A 20,504-nucleotide genomic window follows, 5' to 3' on the forward strand; every position below is an offset into this window, starting at 1 on the left:
CAAGTAGTGCCTTAGCCTCTCTTTCACAGAAACGTGTGTTAGAGTCACCATTCATCCGTTGTTCAGGGTCTGCCAGTCAGCCCTGGCGTGTGTGTGTGTGTGTGTGTGTGTGTGTGTGTGTGAGATGAGGGAGTGAGAAAGTGAATAAACAGGAAGTTATCAAAGGCATGTTTAACCTGAGAGTCCCTCTTGGGAGCCATTGGTACCCTTCCTCCAACAGATTATGTCCCTCAAAGCAGTCATCAGACTATCTTTATTCCTGTTTTCACTTGTGTAGTTCCATCCCTCTACATACAATTTTTTAGAAAATTGAAAATCTTTCCTAACACAAAGCCTGGCACACAGTGCTGTTGAATAAAGATGGCTAACTAAAGCAGCCCTCAGACACGGAGAGAAAAAGGAAGGAGACGACATAAAAGTCTTCAGGACCAAGCAAATTCAGATGGACAGAGCCCATGCCCCACGTCCACCCCGTAGGCCCCACTTCAAAGGGAGAAAGATATTGGATGGCAGAGCTTCTTCAGCAATTTGACACGATGCCTCTAGTTACGCCTCCCGGAGTTCGTGTGCCCCGATTCTGGCTCTTCTTGGTTTCTGTTTGCTCCACACCCACCAGTTACTTATTCTTCGTCAGACACTTGATTCCCACATCCCTGCTTTTGTTGCCAGAGCCTGACTAGTTGGCCTGGATTTGCCTCTGGCTGTAACCAGGGCTACTAGCATCTCAGCTTTTTCTTGGTCCCCACGAGCTAGTGCAGTGGCTCTTCTTCATCCCCACCGTTCCGTTATCAGCTGTTTTCTGCTTCAACCAAACTAAGAATGACTGTGAATTACCTACTCAGACACATAGTGCCATGACTCCCTTAAATGAATCCTGCTTTTAAATCTTGCTTTTCTCACCCTAGCCAGTTTGGCTCCGTGGATAGAGCGTTGGCCTGCAGATTGAAGGGTTCCAGGTTCGATTCCGGTTAAAGGCATGTATCTTGGCTGCAGGCTCCTCCCCAGCTGGGGCCTTGGCCAGGGCCCATGCAGGGGGGCAACCAATCGACGTGTTTCTCTCACATCAATGTTACTCTCTGTCTTTCCCTATCTCTTCCACTCTCTCTAAAAATCAATGGAAAAATATCCTCAGGTGAGAATTAAAAAATAAATAAAATAAAATCTTGCTTTTCTCTATCCAGAGTGTGGCCATATAATTTGTCATTGAACCTAAGGCTGGCCCTGGCTGGTGTGGCTCAGTTGGTTGGGCATCTTCCCCTGTACCAAAAGGTCGCAGGTTCGATTCCTGGAGGTCAGGGCATATGCCCAGGTTGCTGGTTAGATCCCCAGTAGGAGGTGTGCAGGAGGCCGCCAATGGATAGTTCTTTCTCACATTGATGTTTCTCTCTCTTCATTCCTCTCTCTCTAAAATCAATAAAAACATATTTAAATACACACACACACACACACACACACACACACACACACACCCTGAGCCTCTTTATAGAAGGAAAAAAGAGATGCTTTTGGTCATTGCAGACAGCAGGTGGACACCAGTTTGGCGGGCTCCCTCCATCCAGTTTCCTAAGGGGTCCAGCTGCTACAAGGACTTCTTTCTTGGCTCTCTGCTCCTCTAGCCAGGCTGTTCCCCTCCACTGGAAGTTCCACTTGGGCTTCAGATGAGCCCTTTCAGTGCTGGGAGAACTTTCCAGGCTTCATCAGTGCCTTGTGGAAAGACTCATATGTGGAAGTTCTAGTAAGGGTAATAACATCGCTAACATTTATGGACCTCGTATTATAAGAGAGGCATTGTGACAAGCATTGTATATTATTTTGTTGAATTCTTTTTATAACCTAGTGAAAGTCCTTTTATTTTAGAGCAAAGACAAACAGGCTTATACTCAAGGGCATATACTTGTATCTGTAGAGTGTAGATTTTATCCCAGATCTATCTGCCTGCAAATGTTCATGTTCTTAAATATCATAATACAATCCTTCACTGAAGTATCTTCTAATAGAGAAAATGCTGATCATTATAAAATATCCATAAACCAAACAAAGGCATAAAATTGATAATAATCTGAATTTTAAGACTTCTTACCATTCTCTTTTTTCAAAACTGATTCATTTATTTTCTACTAGAGGCCCGATGCACGAAATTCGTGCAAGGGCCTTGGCCGGGGCCCCAGCCGCTGCCACAACAGCAGGGGCCTCTGCCAACTCTGCCTCAGCCCCCCACTGCAGCTTTGTCTGGAAGGAAGGACATCCAGTCTAATTAGCATATTGTGCTTTTATTATTATAGATTAGACAGTATTTTAAATAGCAATGTACTTGTCCTCATAGAGGGAAATTATGAACTTTAATAGGAAAAAATGTCATTATCAATTCCCAATGATAAAAATAATCCCAAATCCCCAAGAGTCATTTTCTATGCTCACACTTCATCCTGAGGCTTCTTTTAATCTAATCATAAAACTTGCTCATCTGGTTTTTAGTTGCCACACCTCCATTATCAACAACTACATAACAGAGCTCACATCACATCCATCTCCTAGACTGATGGGTCTCCACCTCAACAGTAAAAGACATGGAGCATGTGCTCCTTAGTAAATGCATGCTTAGAAATTACATACCTGCTCGAGTGTAACTAGAGAATCCACTCCAACATGGAAATAAAAACTGTGATATTAAAAGTAAATGTAAGTGGCCTGGCAGGCGTGGCTCAGTGATTGAATGTCTACCTATGACCCAGGAGGTCACTGTTTGATTCCCAGTCGGGGCTCATGTGTGGGTTGCAGGCTCGATCCCCAGTGTGGGGCATGCAGGAGGCAACCAATCAATGCTTCTCTCTCATCATGGATATTTCTATCTCTCTCTCCCTCTACCTTCCTCTCTGCAATCAATAAAAATATATTTTTAAAAAATAATAAAAGTAAACATAAATGCTCAGGATCTCCCTGGATCCCAAAGGGTTATCTTGTCTACCCTGAAGGACCACTCTGTAAACTCATCATTTAAACTAGTGCATCTCATGTTAACGAGCATACAAACCACCTGGAGATCTTGCTCTCAAAGCAGATCCTGGTCAGTGGGTGTGGGATGGGCCTGAGAGGCCGTCTTTCTAATAAGCTTTCAAGCAATGCTAATGCAGTTCACACGCTGAGTAACAGGAACTTAACATGAGATCAAGCATTGGCCCAACTTAGGTTGCTATCTTCCAGGGAGTAAAATAAACAGCTCATTATAAAGTCAACTTTCCATCACCAAGAGCAAAATTGAGGAAAACTACTTTTTAAGCCATACACCAATCACTGGACACATTGACCAATAACATGAAAACAAATCTGAAATGTAAATATTCAGCATGGCTGGGCATACCCTCGCTCAGCTCCAAGTACCACAAACAAACGAATTTTGTTTTCACACTTTTTTTCTATCACCGAAGATAGAAATAAAAAGACATTAAGAAAATAAGAAAAAGAACAAAATTGATTAAAACACCTATTTTCATCTGCTTCCAACATGAAGTAGTAGGCAGGAAACCTGTGATTAACTATTATCAGCTAACATTTATGTTTATATCAACAGAGTCACAGCAATCTGGTTTTTTAATAGTGTTTTTTCTTTTAGTTTTTAAATGTATGCAAAATGAGAATGGCCAAAGTATACTATTTAAAAACCCTATCTTAAATGTAAAAACTGTAATAGGTCCTGACAGTTTAAATGTACAAGGACTTTACCTATGAAACTCAGGCAAATTCAGAACATCAGCAGAATAAAATCAGAAAGCATTTGGTCTTATTGCTAGTCTTACAGTTTCCCTAACAAATCCTGCCTGCATGAGAGCGTCTCATGCTGATCTGCAGTAATTTCCGCCAGGCAAATCCACCCCCCAAACTAGCATCGTCCCACGTTTCAGTTATTTACCTTGTCAATCATTTTTCTTGCTTCCACTTCCTCACTGTTGGGATTCTCTAACTCAATGGTATAAGTACCCTTGTCACTTTGGTCATCATCATTATCCTTTTCAGAGGTAGCAGAGGGAGCTTGGTTTTTTAACATTTTATCCATCTCCTGGCTCGGTCTGTGCCCAAGACTCCCTGAACTTCTTAACAAGGCAGCTGGTAGGAAGGGGACAGGCACGGCGGGCTCCTCTGATTTCTGCTTTAACAATTTCCCATGTGGAACACCATGCCCCCCTCTGCGGTGCGCAGAGCTAGTCTGTAAAGACAAAGAAACCACTTTGGCATCTGCTGCTGGAGATGGGGGTTTTGCAAGTTTTGCGAGTGGTGTGGAATGAGTCGTGTCCTCACATAAGACTCCCGCACTCTGAGTGAGAGAACAAGACCTTCTCTTGCTGGGACTGTCTCCATCAGAGAAGGCAATCATACAGGCGGTGGGACTTACGACTGCCGGGTCCTGGTGCTTGTCCGCGGCCAGGGCCTTCTGCAGCTTCTTCTGTTCCGAGTGGTGGCGCCTTAGGTGCTCCTCCAGCGTGGCCCGTTTGCTACAGCGCCTGTGCGCCCCAGCGTTTTCGGAATCGCTCTGGGTACCATCATCGTGTTTATTTCCTGGACACAAAAGAGAAACGGCATCATAGAGAAGGGCAAAGTCCCCGGGGAAAATAAGACGCATGCACAAAGGTGCCATTTGTTTTGCCCCCTTCGCCATTCAATCCGAAGTCATATGTTCTTTCCAGTAACAGGCTCTGCAAACTTCCCTCGACTGCAGAGCTGCCATTAGAATGTCGCCAACCCACAATGAGGCCCTGTATAAACGACTGAACAGGACTGTCTTTCTTTCTGGAAATTTTAACTTTAGGATGATGCATCAATGCATCAACAGATAAGCAATGCGATAGCATCCACGATTGTCTGTGTTTATAACATTAATAAACGTGAATCCTACCTTCAAACCTTATACTTTATTTAAGCAATCAAAAATGCGTTTCTAGAATTAGTGAGGAAGAGAAAGGAAAAGGGTGATTCTACTGAAATGCTTTATCCTTACACAGGAAAAGAGAATACAAATGCCATAAAAAATGTGATGAACCTTAACTTTCGATGACATATACTACATCCCTAAGTATAGTGTCTTTATAGTTTCCACCAATGACTGTACAATTATTTACAAACATCTTTTTAGCTACAAGAATTTTTGAAAATCTGCATTTTGAGCTCTAAACTCTAGTAGCTTCCGAATTAAATAAAGCATGCTGAAGGCCTATCTATAAAATCCTATATAAATCTAACACCTACTGGGCAAATGGCACGGTGCTAAATATAACCATATAAAAAAGTTAAGTTAGAATATATTGGAATTTTGAAATATCAAAATGTAAAACTATGACAATTACTTGACTTTTCATTGATTTGAATTCTCATTACCTAAATAAGAATATTACAACAGTCAAATAAGTATTATATATATGGCATAAAATTATTAGAAAGTCAAGAGTTATTCTATGCATGTTTAAGATCAACTCATAAATGAGGGCTTTTAGAAGCTATAAATGAATCTATCAACCAGATGTGTTCCAAAGTTTCCAGGACTAAATTTGATTTTTAAATTGTCCTGGGCCACAAATGTAATCAGAATACTTGCTGAATAACATGGCATCAAAGAAAATGATGAGCAGAACTGAGACTTGGAGGCTGGGAGGGACAACACACATATGTCCCGGGAAAAAGTTGTTTCATATTCATGGGCTGGTTCTAATAAATTAGAAGCTACCGTGTTAAGGATTTAACACAAGAGGACCAGCTGTAAAAATGTGGTGCATAAACGCAGCGAGAAGACTCAGGAGGGTGAAGAAACTGGCAAGGGAAGCCCAGGGAGTTAGCAAGACCAAAAAGAGGGGTTTGGGGAGCTCTCCCAGTGCAGGGATGGTGAGTAATATAAACTTCAGATATGACAACAAATCTGAAACTTTCTTCTAACTAGTAACTATTCAAAATGCAATCTGAAAAGAAAACACACACTTGTTTAATTAATAGACTCCCTGCCTCAGGTAATTAAGCTACAAATTCAGGAAAGCAGATGGAATTTAAAAAAAAAAATCCCACCAGTTCAAATACAAAGCTCATTAAAAACATGACCTTTTTCAGCCTATCTCACGGTTGCAGTGGGATATATTGAAAGAAATCCAGTTTGTAAGAGCTGGATGTTACTAACCGCCAATATTTCTTGCATAATAAATACAAAAACCCCGAATCACACACGCACAACACGAAAACAGCATCTTAACAGAATTTAGTTCTTGTACCAACATATAAAATTTGGCACGTAAGTGATGTCAGGCCCTTTCAGTATCTTCTCTTTAAGTTATAGCTTAAAATTTTTCTTTTTCTTTTTTTAAATATGTTTTTATTGATTTTAGATAGCAAGGAAGGGAAAGGGATAGGGAGAGAGAGAGAAACATGGATGTGAGAGGAACATTGACTGCCTGTCTCCTGCATGCCCCCCACTAGGGATAAAGGCCGCAACCTGGGCATGTGCCCCTGACCGGGAATTGAACCGATGGCCTCGGGACTCATGGGTCTACACTCCACCACCAAGCCACACTGGCAGGGCTAAAATGTCTATTTGAATGTAAACATCAGCCATTTTCTTTTCTGGAAAATTTATTATTTCTCTTCTATTTCTCAGTGTCACACAAGGTGAACATGTGACCAGAACTGCAATCTCTGTTTTCTCTCAACAAAAGAACCACTAGGGAACCCTCCTCCCCTAGGTTTCTTCCTGTCTGTCTTGCCTGTCTCTGACTGTGCCTGAATAAGCGGACTGTCCCTTTAAGCATTGGGGGGCAGGCTAGCTGGACCGTGCCAGCAGCTGTGGCCGAGAGGAGCAGCTCTCCTAAAGGGTGAAGTGTATGGGCTTTGTGAACATTCTTTGCTTCACTGTCCCAAAGCGCGTGCACTTGACTCTTGCAGGAGCAAAGTTGTTGTGTTTTTTGGTTTTGTTTTGCCTACTTTCAAGTTTCTGACTCATCTAAACAGTTGCTGAAAGTTTAGTGAATATAAAATTATTACTATTTGCTGTCATTACATTTATGTGGTTAGAGTCTAGGTATATACGTTCGATAGCCTAAAATGTGGAAAACCTTTATCTAACAACTAGAGGCCTGATGCACGAAATTCGTGCAAGGGGCTTGGCCCTCGCAGCTGCAGTGGCTTGCCTTAGCCCTTGTAGCCCCGGCTTCATCTGGTGGTCCGGAAGGTTGTTTGGCTGTCTGGTCTAATTAGGATATTATGCTTTTATTATTATAGATGGCAGTTCTGGCTTTGGGGAAAATCAAATGTCATTTGTAAGAATATCTGGAATAATAAAACGGGTCTATCTTGAACCAAACTGAGTTATATTCAGAGAGATTTTTTAGATGCTTGTAGAATGGTATGAAGGCATATCCAATAGAAGGGTTCCGAGCAATGGCAACATACTAAAATATGTGTCTACCCAAAAATCAATTTCGAGGGGTGGTAGTATTGATGGTATAATTTCTGGTAAGGTTTTCAAATATGTAATCATTAATGCATGGATATAGTGTGACTGTGGGCATTAATGCCTCTATTTGGAATTAGGCTTGTTCAAGAGCAGAGAATGTCTTAAAATGATGGCTTAAAATAACAGCTAATACAGAAAATAGTGATAATGACTAAAAAGCAGTTATAATAAAAGGGTATTTTTAAAAACTGGTAGCTTTTAAAAGGACCTTTTAGCTCACTTTTAATGTATTTATTAAGCGTGGCTTTAAAAATACGATGTTACTTCTAAATTTTCAAGGTTTATGCTACCATTTACATTATACAAGGATATTAATATTATTTATCCAATTCATAAAAATGGTCGGTTTACAAATCGGTAACTTTAATTTGTAAGCTTGAGCTATACATTCATATAGATCTCTACTGTGTATTTAATATTACACAGTAGAAGTAAAGGATAACAATCTCAAGTCAGGTAATTGCATATGATTGTAATTAAATATAGCAACAGGCCCAACAAAGATGTAGGTAACCTCCCCATCTCACTATCTTGAAATACCTTAGAAGCAAATCAGAAATAGGTACTTCTTCATCACTTGCCCAGATTCCCAGGGCATAAAGTACGAGTTAAGCCACAGTCAGTCTTGTCATTGATTGTCAAGTCATTCATTGTTTAATTACTGAATATCTATCAGGTACTCAAGTCTCAGGTGAAGTGTTAGGAATACCAAGTAAGTAATAGTCTCTGACCTCAACAAGCATTTTTTGAAAGCTCATTATCTCCTTGTACAGTTATAGAATGGCCAGATTAACATGCAATCATTTCCCTCATAGATAGCTTGTTAAATAAAATATAGAGTAACACAAAACTGTATTTGGCAATTCTAAAGTAAATTTAATTAGCAAAAACAATGGAAAAATTCGTTAAAAACTTCTATGTGCAGGTATAAAGATCTTGCAATTTTTGGCCAAGAATTATACTAGTAAAGCATATATAAAAACTAGTTCATGAATAAATAATTCAATTGTCATTTTCATAAAAGTCTGACTATTGAAAAAATGTAATTAAGTCGATTTCGAGTAAGTTATCTCTAAACCAAAATTTTTTGTTTCATGAGTAACTACTGAGAACAGTTTGAAACCCTCTATCAACAATATGACTTTATTACCAAGGTAGAACTTTTGACCCTTTATCAAATGGCTTAACATTTCTTTCAAAATTTAGATATTGCCATTTTACTGGAAGGATCCCAATAGAGAAGAATATTATTGAACATATCTTTTCCTTAAGTCAAGAGAATGATGAGAATTGTCTTCTAAGGAATTCCCCTGATGAACTGACTAAATTTTTAATTCCATAAGAAAAAAGAGACATACTTAATGGCATAAATCAAATTTACAAAACCAATCTGGTTTTGGCAAGAACACGAAGGCAGACTATTTGGAATGAGTTGGCCATGGGCAGTATGGCTTGCTTTTGAGCTTTAAAATCACATATAAAGCTCGGAGGGAGCAGTTTTCTACCGCATTATTCATCTAATAGCAGTTGGGGAACTGTGAAGATGGAATTCTCTTTATCGTAATATAGGAAGTTCTGAAACGATCAATTCACTTTACCTTTCAACCTTTTCAAGTAAACGGGCACATCACTCTTAATACTTTTGGAATCGTCTTCGGTTCTCTCCCAGACCATCTGAGGAGGGTTGTTCTGAGCTAGCCAGTCGGCGACTTTGTTTTCTGGGGCCATCATTCCAGTCTGGATCCCCGGCAGGTCTTGAGTTCCCAAAGACGACTTCCTGGACTTGTGGCGCTGCTCAGAAGTAAATTTTGTCACATGGTCTCTAATCGTTACCTTCCCTGGGGCACTGTCATCAAATTCAATGGTAAAGGAGGCATGCCCTGCACCTGTGGTATGGGAGCTCGGTGTGTCTTTTGTTGGGATTTCATGGATAGTGCTTTCTGTGATTTGTGACGGCTGCTGGAACTCTTTTGTAGGGATTTCAAAATAACTCGGTTCCCTACATAAAGGAAAAAGTACTTCTTCATTTGCCGCTGCAGACTGTTCCTCCACTTGCTTGGCATCTAAGCTGCACCCTAATGAGAAAAATAAGAGAAAATTCAAAATATTGGGAGCTTCTAGCATTTGAAGGAGTCAAGAGCACCACAAGTCAGATCACAGTCTGGATGAAAACCAGGGCAAATGTCACAGAGAAGAAGTCATTTTGGCTGTAAACATGGTATTCAGGTACCAACAGGAGATGCAAGGTGAGTAGCAGCCATGGCAAAGGATAGCAAAGCAGCTAAGAGATGGACCTTGAATGGCGAGGGCCATGTTCTAGAAATCATCGAAGTGCTAAAGAATTGAAATCAAATGGAGATGGAGATTCATGTTCAATGTATATGTTATATATCTCGAGTGACAGAAAAAAAGATGAATTTCCTTATCAAGTAAGGAGAATGAAATATCTGAAATATCTTGAACACAAGTAGAGCTCCTAGGAGAACAGGTGCTCAAGTGAGGAAACGCACATGAAGTCAGTACGTAAGCGATGCTCTACAAGCAATGACCCCACTTACCATTCTTCCCATTACATTCACAATCATTACTAACAGAACGACCAAAGTAATAAATAAAATAAAACATGTGATCCTTGCAAGAAGATACATTTTATAAAGAATAAAAGAATATTAAAGACAAAGCATGTGGTTTGTCTGCAGCATTGCCATTCAAGCAGCAGGGTGAAAAAAATAAGATAAAAGTAGAAATTCAGTTGCCAGCCATCCATTGCAGAAGAAAATCCAAGCAGCAGGGTGAAAAAAATAAGATAGTAGAAATTCAGTTGCCAGCCATCCATTGCAGAAGAAAATTCATGTACATTTCTATACAGCAGAATATGCACAAGTGTCAAAAATCCTTGGAGAAAGGCCGAATTACAAAATCAGATCAATAACAAGAGCTGGCAGAAGAAGCCAACAGCACTGGAACGCTACCATTCGTCGATTGCCCAGAAGCGAATATAAAAGCATAAAAATAAAAATAAACACATTTATACATAAAGCATGTAAAAGCATAGAAGTGAAAATGACAATTGAAATGTTTTAAGTATGTGTTATCAGAAGTGCAGATGCAATACATACATATGTACATTTTTTAAAGATTAAACTGCCCTGTTTTTCAGGAAGCAACTGACCATGGCTATTTATCAAGATGGTAAAGAGTGAGTTCAAATGAAAAATATTTCCCTAAAGCTCAGACAGCATTCTTATTGAAAATACAATGGGAGAAACCATTTGCAGATCATTTATTAGGAGGAAAGGCCATGCAGGGAGACCAAGTTGTTTTCAATCATTTTCTAATTAAGTGATGTAGTTAGTCTTTTGAAACATCTTTTGGAATATTACATCTTGATGGGATTCTTCAGGTGCTGTAATTGACTTCTTGGCATATTCTGAATATGAAGCCATCATAACACTGTTTGCTTTTAGGGTACAGAAGATTGGGACGGCAACATTTCTGTAACCGAAAGTAGGGGGTAGTGTATAGAAGACATCAAGCTAATTTCAAAAAAAAAGCAGGAAAAAACCCCAAAATCTATGCAGAAGATAAACAATATCCAACCAAAACAATCTAAATGTAAAAATGATCCTTTTCAAAGTCTACTTAGTTTTTTCACCACTGAAAATGAAAAAAAAATTATATCAAGAACAACTTTACGTTATCAAAGCAAATATTTTACATGCTCTTTGAAAGGTTATATAAGACTTAATAATTTAAAGTTACATTTAAAATTTTTCTTTATTAAAAGTTAATTTATCTTTTTCTTAATAATAAAATGTTCACTTGAATTTGAATATTTACTCTGAAGGCCTATCACTTGAAATTCCTGTGACAGTATAATGCATTAACCACTTGACATATATTAATAAACTCATTAATAAATGTTATTTTTGATTTTTTTCATACATTGATTGATTTATTATGTACAATGTACTGTACTTAATCAATTCCATATAGTACAACTGGTTTATAAACCATGCTACCAACAGAGATACCTAATCATTCCTTCATTCCTTCATTCATTCATTCTGCTTTGCTCATCCTTCAAATAACAGTAACACTAGGGACAAAGGGTGGTAATTTTCTATAAAATGATGTGGCTGAATTACAATGTAAAAACCACAAAGAGCTGGTCCAGGGATATATGGTTTACAACCACTTGCCACTCAGCACTCAAAAGAAATACTTTCCTCCCTTGGGAATGAAAAGTTCCCTGTTACTACTAACATACTTACAACATATGTTCACATTATAACAGCAGAGACCAACAAGTGCACATCACTGCTTTTAAGCTTATTGTTCCCTTAGTCCTACTGCAAAATCGCCTTTACTCCAAGGACTAGGAACCTGAGGCTGGTACAAGTTAACATCGACTCTACCAGCAATCAGCTGTCTAACACCATCGAGTAGCACTTTAGAGTAGGGAAGGCAGCATGTTAAGATCCGATGGTTATAACCAGGCGGCCTGGTTTAGTAAAGAGCAGGGATAAGACTTCAAATCAGATTAAATCCTGTCTCTATCAGCCTTTAGTTCTCATTTTCCTCCCCCTAAAATGAGGAAATAGGAATATCTATCCATCAGACTATGAACATTTAGTGAGATACTATTGGGTGAGATCTTGTAAGTTACTCAGAACAAAACTTGGCATAAGTAGGCACACAAATAAACGTTTCTCTCTTGTCCTGCCCCAAATCTCCAACATGGTTAAGAATGAGGAAAACAACCAACTAAAATCAAAAATCTAACTCTAAGAAACCCAAGGCAGACATGACGCCTCTTCTCTCCTATCTTCGACCTTCACTAACAAGGAAGTCCCTCTTCAGAGCTAGTGAGGCTTAACCTTACCAGACTGCTGTACCGATTTTTAGGTAATTTCCACACCCAAAAATCTAACTCTAAGAAACCCAAGGCAGACATGATGCCTCTTCTCTCATATCTGTGACCTTCACTAACAAGGAAGTCCCTCTTGAGAGCTAGTGAGGCTTAAGGTCAGACGGATTACTGAGAAGTAAGAGTCAAATTGTAGAGAGAAGACTAAAACAATCAAGGGGAGGCATGGCTCAGAGACACACAAGCCCAAACCATTCCGTGTACAAGACATACACACACCCCTTCCAAGTCTCCCAGGGACATCGCTGTAATGCAGTGATTCCCAAAGTGGGCGCTACCGCCCCCTGAAGACGTACACACACCCCTTCCAAGTCTCCCAGGGACATCGCTGTAATGCATCACAGTTCAATGTTCTTTACTCAATATTCATCACTTAATATTCATAATGATTCCGAGTCATAAAGCAAACATTTTAATTACATTCCGCCTCCTCTGCTTGGAAAGGCAGCGATAGGGGTAATTCATTTAAAATAGAAATACAGGAAATCATTCAACTTTGTAAAAAAAATTGTCAGTTGTAAAAGTTCAGTCATCTGGAAAATTGGTTCAGGGCCTCAGGTCTGGTAGACTTAAGGTCAGACGGATAACTGAGAAGTAAGAGTCAAGTTGTAGAGAGAAAACTAAAACAATCAAGGGGAGGCGTGGCTCAGAGACACACAAGCCCAAACCATTCCGTGTACAAGACGTACACACACCCCTTCCAAGTCTCCCAGGGACATCGCTGTAATGCATCACAGTTCAATGTTCTTTACTCAATATTCATCACTTAATATTCATAATGATTCCGAGTCATAAAGCAAACATTTTCATTACATTCCGCCTCCTCTGCTTGAAAAGGCAGCGATAGGGGTAATTCATTTAAAATAGGAATACAGGAAATCATTCAACTTTGTAAAAAAATTGTCAGTTGTAAAAGTTCAGTCATCTGGAAAATTCATTATGGGGAAGAATTCCTTTCTCAGAAGATAAGAAAAACAGATCAAGTTCGGGCCCACTAAATTGGGGAAGTGTAGGCCTACTAGGAAAATTAGGGCTTTTCCAAATTAAAACAGAAATATAAGCAACTTTCCTCTCTTAGGAAACTGACAGAACATACTCTGGAATTATGAATTTAACATCCATTTCTCTTCCAAATCTATTTTGTTTACACTAAAATACACCAAATAACATACTAAATATACTAATATTTTATTTATACTGATACTGTTGTTAATCTAAATTCTAGATATTTAAACATTTTTAATAACTATGTTAGAATTAATTCTGTTTACCTAAATCAGAGCAATTGGTGATAATATCCTTAACTTCCTTAAAATATTTTATGACTGAATGACCTTCCAGGGAATCCTGTAATATACAGAATCCAGAAAAAGGAGTTCCCCTTATTCTTCTGTACTAAATTAAATAAAATATTACACTAACTCAAGATGACACAGACTGTAATGTGAAGGCTCCTTCTGCTAGTATATTCAAGTACTTGGTATAACAAAGACTGGTAAACCACTTTTGCTTAAAAGGAGTCACAACCTGCAAGTTTTTAAATTTAGTTAGATGAGGTTAAAAATCAATATGAAAGAGACAAAAATCTACTCCTCACAGTTGTGCACACCTTCTCGAAATGAAATTTAGTTAGATGAGATTAAAAATCAATATGAAAGAGACAAAAATCTACTCCTCACAGTTGTGCACACCTTCTCGAAATGTATGCAATGCTTAGAGGCCTTTCATTGTAACCTAAAGAAATGTGTAAACCAAGTGAGCAGGTAGAAGAGCATACCCAGCCCTGGCCGGTGTGGCTCAGTTGGTTGAGCACAGTCCCATGCACCGCAAGGTCCCAGGTTCAATTCCCAGTCAGGGCACATGCCCAGGTTTTGGGCTCGATCCCCAGTAGGGGGTGTGCTAGAGGCAGCGGAATGATGTTTCTCTCTCTGTCTCCCTTTCTCTCTCTCTAAAATCCAGAGACGAGCACACCTGTAGCTAACGTGAGGACTGATTTTTCTCTAATAGGACTCAAAATATTCACATGATTTCAGGAGAACTTGATTGCTCTGATGTACAGATTTGCTTCTAGGGTGTTTAGGCTACTTGGTAAGTCTGTAGAGATTTTGGAAACATGGGGACCCTTAGAGAGGAACATCAAAAATAACCAGGTAGCCCTGGCTGGTTTGGCTCAGTGGATAGAGCATTGGCTTGCAGACTGAAGGGTCCTGGGTTCAATTCCGGTCAAGGGCACATGCCTGGGTTGCGGGCTTGATCCCTAGTAGGGGGTGTGCAGGAGGCAGCTGATCCATGATTCTCTCTCATCACTGATGTTGCTATCTCTCTCTCTCTCTCCCTTCCAGGAGTCGAGCTGCCTGGGTTAAAATCCCAACTAAATTATTTACTAGCTGGGTGACCTTGGTAAGGAAATTCCTCTCTGAAATCAATAAAAATATGTTAAAAAAAATAATCAGGTAGTAGACAGATACTCTCTTCTCCTTTCTGGAATGTTCACCTGTCATGACTAAGTACTAAGATTTTACTTCTAAAATTTGGTAATCAAGAAGCAAATGTCTTTTTGTTTTACCAAAATAGTATGCTTAGAGAAGAAATAATTAAACTAATAAGCATTTGCGTTTCACGATTTGAAAGATTTTTTGTAACAGAAACAACTTAATTTCAAAATGATAGCATGAAATAACATTTAGTATATGTTTTCAAATTGATTCTACAATCTATGCTGGCATCATAAATTATTTCAGGTCAGTAAATATTTTGTTTTCCTCATCCTAGATTTAAAAAGGCTGTAAATGATAAATCTGAAACAATATCTTTATACGAATATAAGAAAACAAGTGAGCCTGGCTGGCATGGCTCAGTGGTTGAGCATCAGCCTATGAACCAGGAGGTCAGGGTCCGATTCCTGGTCAAGGGCACATGCCCGAGTTGGGGGCTCAATCCCCAGTGTGGGGTGTGCAGGGGACAGCTCATCAATGATTCTCTCTCTTCATTGATGTTTCTCTCTCTCTCCCTTCCTCTCTAAAATCAATAAAAATATATTTTAAAAAAAGAAAGCAAGTGAGACTCTCAAAAGGCTCTTAATCAGCTGGATCTGACTGCGTGCTTTAAACTATTTATCACAAGATGTAAATCACTTAATTCCTTCTTCCCCCAAAAGAATCCCAAGATTGCGAGACAGCTTTTGTCATCGGGCAGAGATGACACTCTGATGAGAGGTCACATAAGCTGATAATCAGTTAAGAATTTGCAATTTATTTTACTATGTTCAGGTATGAGGGATCTATTTTCATGCCAGTTTATTTTTGGAATGTTTTTCCAAATCTTTGTCCTCTATGAAGTATATCTTTTTGGAGTGTGTGTATGTGTAATGGCTGCTGAAATGTTGACTGCTTATGGTTAAAAGGTGGACTTGGGCCCTAGCTGGTTTGGCTCAGTGGATAGAACATCAGCCTGGGGACTGAAGGGTCCCAGTTGGATTTCGGTCGGGGCACATGCAGGCTCAATCCCCGGCCTTCAAACTTTTGTCTGCCTCATTCTAAAATTTACACAGTAGACCATTTGTCATCCATGCTGCCCCACAAATAGTTTTTTGTTTACGATTTATGACAGGTTTATGTTACTTCTATTTGAATTTCTATATTTCCCATGTGGTTTTTATGTTTAATATAAACCTTAAAATCCTCACTGAACCATTTGCTAGCTGGGTGCTTGGAAAGGAAATTCATATCGCTGCCCCTCAGTTTCCTGATCTATAAAATGGGGAAAATTACAGTAACAATCTTCAGGTATCACTGAGGATTAAATAATAAACATAAACACTAACAAGAGTGTCTGGCTAAGTAAGAATCACTGAAGCCTTAGCTATTATTTATAAATCATGATTCTGTCTCCAGGACAGAAATTACACATACACTTCACTGTATTCTACAAGTTATAGATTTCAGATTTCAAAGTCATTTTGTGTGAGGGGGTAGGAATAGATTTTGAATGGCAAGATAAAATCACCCTCACAATTATTTTCCGAATTTGGCAATAGTTACAATCTGCTGTGTCTTCTTTTAAATGAACCTCCATAATCAGTACGTTTTCCCCTCTTCTCTCTACGAGGTGGCTCTGGTGCACCGTGGTAATACGTGATCCTTGAAATAAGGAACTTAAGTTAAGATGAGAAGGCATACACACAAAACACTGAATGAAACAGTGTTATATATCAGCAATACATATATACGGATACACTTAGAATACTTTATCACCTGATGTAAGTGTGTATATATCTGTGGGGATAAAGCAGGCAGGAATTATAGTATGATTTATGTGGGAAGCCATTGGTAGACAGTCTAAAAACAACTCTTTGTGGGACATAAGGCTCTTAAGGAAAGTGGGACATAATTAGAACTTGGACATAAATCTATTTGGCAGGCAAAAGACAGCCACTTTAGGTGTTTTTTTTTATGAAAATAAAGAACTGAGATTTTTTATGCAAAATGAACTGCAGGAGGGTTGAAACTGGAAGTAGGAAGTTCAATTTATGACTTAGTGAGAAAAAAAAGGCAACAGTGAGAAGGGAAGATGTAAGATTTCAAATGAAGCAGACATTCTTGACCGCCTTCCAATATCCATTTCCTGTACCTCCTCCTCAAAGAACTCCAACATTGCTGGATATCTCCTCTTTCCTGACACAGCTCATGTGCCTTCGAGCAAAACTAACCCCACATAGCTTCAGGGTGAGCAAGATGGCTGAAGGATAGCCTCCTAGCCCTTGCCAGAGGTTGGTTCAGAAACAAGGGGGTGACCTACTCGTGAACCTGTAAGAGGCCGATGAGATGAGAGATATGCTGAAAATTTTGAGAAGAAATCCTCTTGCAACTGCTGGGGTCCTCTGGAAGCAATCTTCGCTACTTCCTGCTGGCTGTGATCCGATAGCACACACCCCGGATTGCTGCTGGCAGGCAGCCTACGTGTGCGAGAGGAACTGCCCAGTATGCAGCCACTGTGGGTAGGAGGGCTGAGAAATGGACAGAAACCAGCCAGAGGATGACACTGTTGAGATGCTGCGCTAACCAATCCGGAAGAGACTCAGTTACTTTTAAAAAATATATATTGTTATTGATCCCAGAGAGGAAGCGAGAGGGAGAGAGAGATGGAAACATCAATGATGAGAGAGAATCATTGATCGGCTGCCTCCTGCACGTCCCACACTGGTTATTGAGCTTGCAACCGGGGCATGTGCCCTGACCAGGAATTGAACCGTCAGCTCCTGGTTCATAGGTTGACACTCAACCACTAAGCCACGCCGGCTGTGTGAGACTCAGTTATTTAAGCCATTAAATATTTTTCCTTTTTAGTCTCAGGAAGCATGTCTGTTACTTGCATGTGAGAGTCTGCTCAACAACACACCAAGTCTCTGAGCTTGGGCATGAAGAAACCTGTGTTGGTCTCAGAGGCAAGGAAGCTGTGAGGCGAATTGATTTGCAAAGTTGCTAACTTCAACTGGGGGCAAAATCAAATCAAGTTGATAAAGCCAGCTTTCGGAGACACGTGTCTTGGAAAAATCAGAGCATATTTAAAGAACCAGTGTCCTTCTTCTCCAGCTACACAAAAATGTCCTATTTCTCTTGCAGAACTGGGGTCAGAGGTAGAAAACTGACAAGTGCTCTGATGGCATCTGCCCTTGACTTAGAGCTGGTTCCCGTACTGCTCCTGGTGCCCGCATTGAATTCCTGCAGGCCTGGATCCTTATCTGCGTTACCACTGACTCCAGGTCATAGGTGATGGACAACTCACACCACGATTTCCTGAAAATCTTGATTTTCCGGCTTATGGACACTTAGTTCATTACTACATCCCTCCAGCAATGGGAAGAATATATTTCCTGACTACTAACCTGGGAATTTGACCCACAACTATGTCTTCATTCTGGCTGCTGAGCTAGCTAATCTTGTTGCTACCATATCCCAACAAACTGGATAAAGTGAGGCTTGAAAGGTTATAATTTCATGTCATATTTCTGAACATCAGAGAAATTGTTCATTTAAAAATCTATATATATACAAAAGGGTAATATGCAAAGTGCCCCCTCGGGAGTTCAACCGAGAGACCGGGAGTTCGATCGCTCACTATGACGTGCACTGACAACCAGGGGGCGGTGTGGAATGAAGGAAGGCCCTGGTTGACAGCCGGATCGGCCCTGATCGCCGGCCAGGCCTAGGGATCTTACTTGTGCATGAATTTCGTGCACTGGGCCTCTAGCATGATTATATGCTCGTGAACCTAATGAAAACACACCAAATTAGTTGTATTTTAAAATAGTTAAACTGTCCAACTACATTATTAATGTCTTCCCAAGTTTTAACAATCTCGTAAAAAAACTGCAAAAATATTTTTAAATGATTTACAAAGATAATGGAATTAATAACTTATGTGAGAATAATTCAGAATGAATTAAAATTACAATGTTAAAGTCATTAAAACATTCATCACCTTTTTTTTTTTTTAAATCAAATTAAAGAGTAGTAGATATCTCTTTTTAGGGTAGACAGGTTTGTTACCTGATAATAATATCCCCAAATATCCCCAAATCTCATAATCTGAAGTGTTTTTACCTGAGGTTCCAGTTTCATGATTTTTTTCTTCTGGTTTGCCATTTGACTTGAAAGCTCTTTTTTCGTCCACCTCATCATCGCCCCACCATGAAGGCTGCCCATATAATGGAGTACCGCGGGGCATGGCAGAAGTATCTGGAAAGAGGTAGGAAAATCTGTCTAAAGCATATGAAACAGAAAAAAAAGTGCTTTGCAGACATTAGAACTGCCTGGTTGATTTGTGAAATGAAAAACAACGTATAGTCTAGATGGCTGAAAAGTACTACTTAAGTTAAATAACAACTTAGTATTTGTGCAAGACCTTATTCAATGTCGGACATGACTAAAGAAATTGTGTTTTGCACTCACTAGTATCTAAGTACTGCAAACTGCTAAGCCCAATAACTTTCTACTCAACCACAATCAGTTATTTGGTCAACAGAAATGACTCCTTAAGTCTAAATATAAAAGATTAAAGTCAATTTTGGTATGAGTGACTATTTAAATTTTTTTTAAAGCCATAGGGCATTGCATATTAACTAAATTTAAACTTGCTGTTAATAATGTAAACAGATTTACATTTGAACAAATTTGGTGATGCCTCTCAATTTAAAAAAATTGCTTTGCATGAAAGGGATTATTTATCTGAAGCACTTTTTACAGTTTCTGGAACATGATAAATATGATAATTGTGATGATGCAGCATCAGTGGGTATTTCCTATGAATTCATTTCAGTTATTATAATTCAGAAGAAAAAGCAAACACATGTGAATTAATAAAAATACTGTACGGTGAATTACATTTAATTCCCTTACATATTTAAACATATGAAACACACCTACATACAACTGCCATAGAATGTGGTTTATAATGCTTTGCAGCGAAAGCACTGCCTGCATTAAAGTCCACTGTGAAACTGTTATTATTATTATTACTAGAGGCCCAGTGCATGGATTTGTGCACTGGTGGGGTCCCTTGGCCTAGCCTGCGGGGGTCGGGCTGGAACTGGCTCTCTGACATCCCCTAAGGCAGGGGTTCTCAACCTGTGGGTCACGACCCCTTTGGCGGTTGAACAACCCTTTCACAGGGGTCGCCTAAGACCATCCTGCATATCAGATATTTACATTACAATTCATAACAGCAGCAACATTAGTTACGAAGTAGCAACGAAAATAATTTTATGGTTGGGCCACATGAGGAACTGTATTTAAAGGGCCAGAAGGTCGAGAACCACTGCCCTAAGGGGTCCCAGAATGTGAAAGGGCACAGGCCAGGCCAAGGGACCCCATCGGTGCACAATCAGGGCTGGGGAGGGACTGCCGGAGGGCTCCAGGGAGTGTCCGGCTCATCTGGCCCAGTCCCGATGGGCTGGACCCCAGCAGCAAGCTAACCTACTGGTCAGAGCGTCTTCCCCCTGGTGGTCAGTGTGCATTATAGCGACTGGTTGATGGGTCCGAGGTACAATTAGCATGTTAGCCTTTTATATATATACTAGAGGCCTGGTGCACA

The 20,504-nt window shown here is 39.7% G+C and overlaps 1 protein-coding gene across 1 annotated transcript in view; it reads right to left on the reverse strand.

Annotated features, from left to right (window-relative positions):
• Positions 1-20,504, reverse strand: part of CEP170 (centrosomal protein 170kDa) — an 86,022-nt gene that overhangs the window by 46,284 nt on the left and 19,234 nt on the right. The window contains exons 7-10 of the mRNA XM_005882440.2: positions 19,016-19,150; positions 9,082-9,558; positions 4,388-4,551; positions 3,908-4,201 (exon numbers count right to left, since the gene is read on the reverse strand). Of these exons, the coding sequence (XP_005882502.1) occupies positions 3,908-4,201; positions 4,388-4,551; positions 9,082-9,558; positions 19,016-19,150 (1,070 nt within the window). The remainder of the gene's footprint in view (positions 1-3,907; positions 4,202-4,387; positions 4,552-9,081; positions 9,559-19,015; positions 19,151-20,504) is intronic.

Source organism: Myotis brandtii, unplaced genomic scaffold, assembly GCF_000412655.1.
Source record: "Myotis brandtii unplaced genomic scaffold, ASM41265v1 scaffold717, whole genome shotgun sequence".
NCBI classification, from domain to species: Eukaryota; Metazoa; Chordata; class Mammalia; order Chiroptera; family Vespertilionidae; genus Myotis; species Myotis brandtii.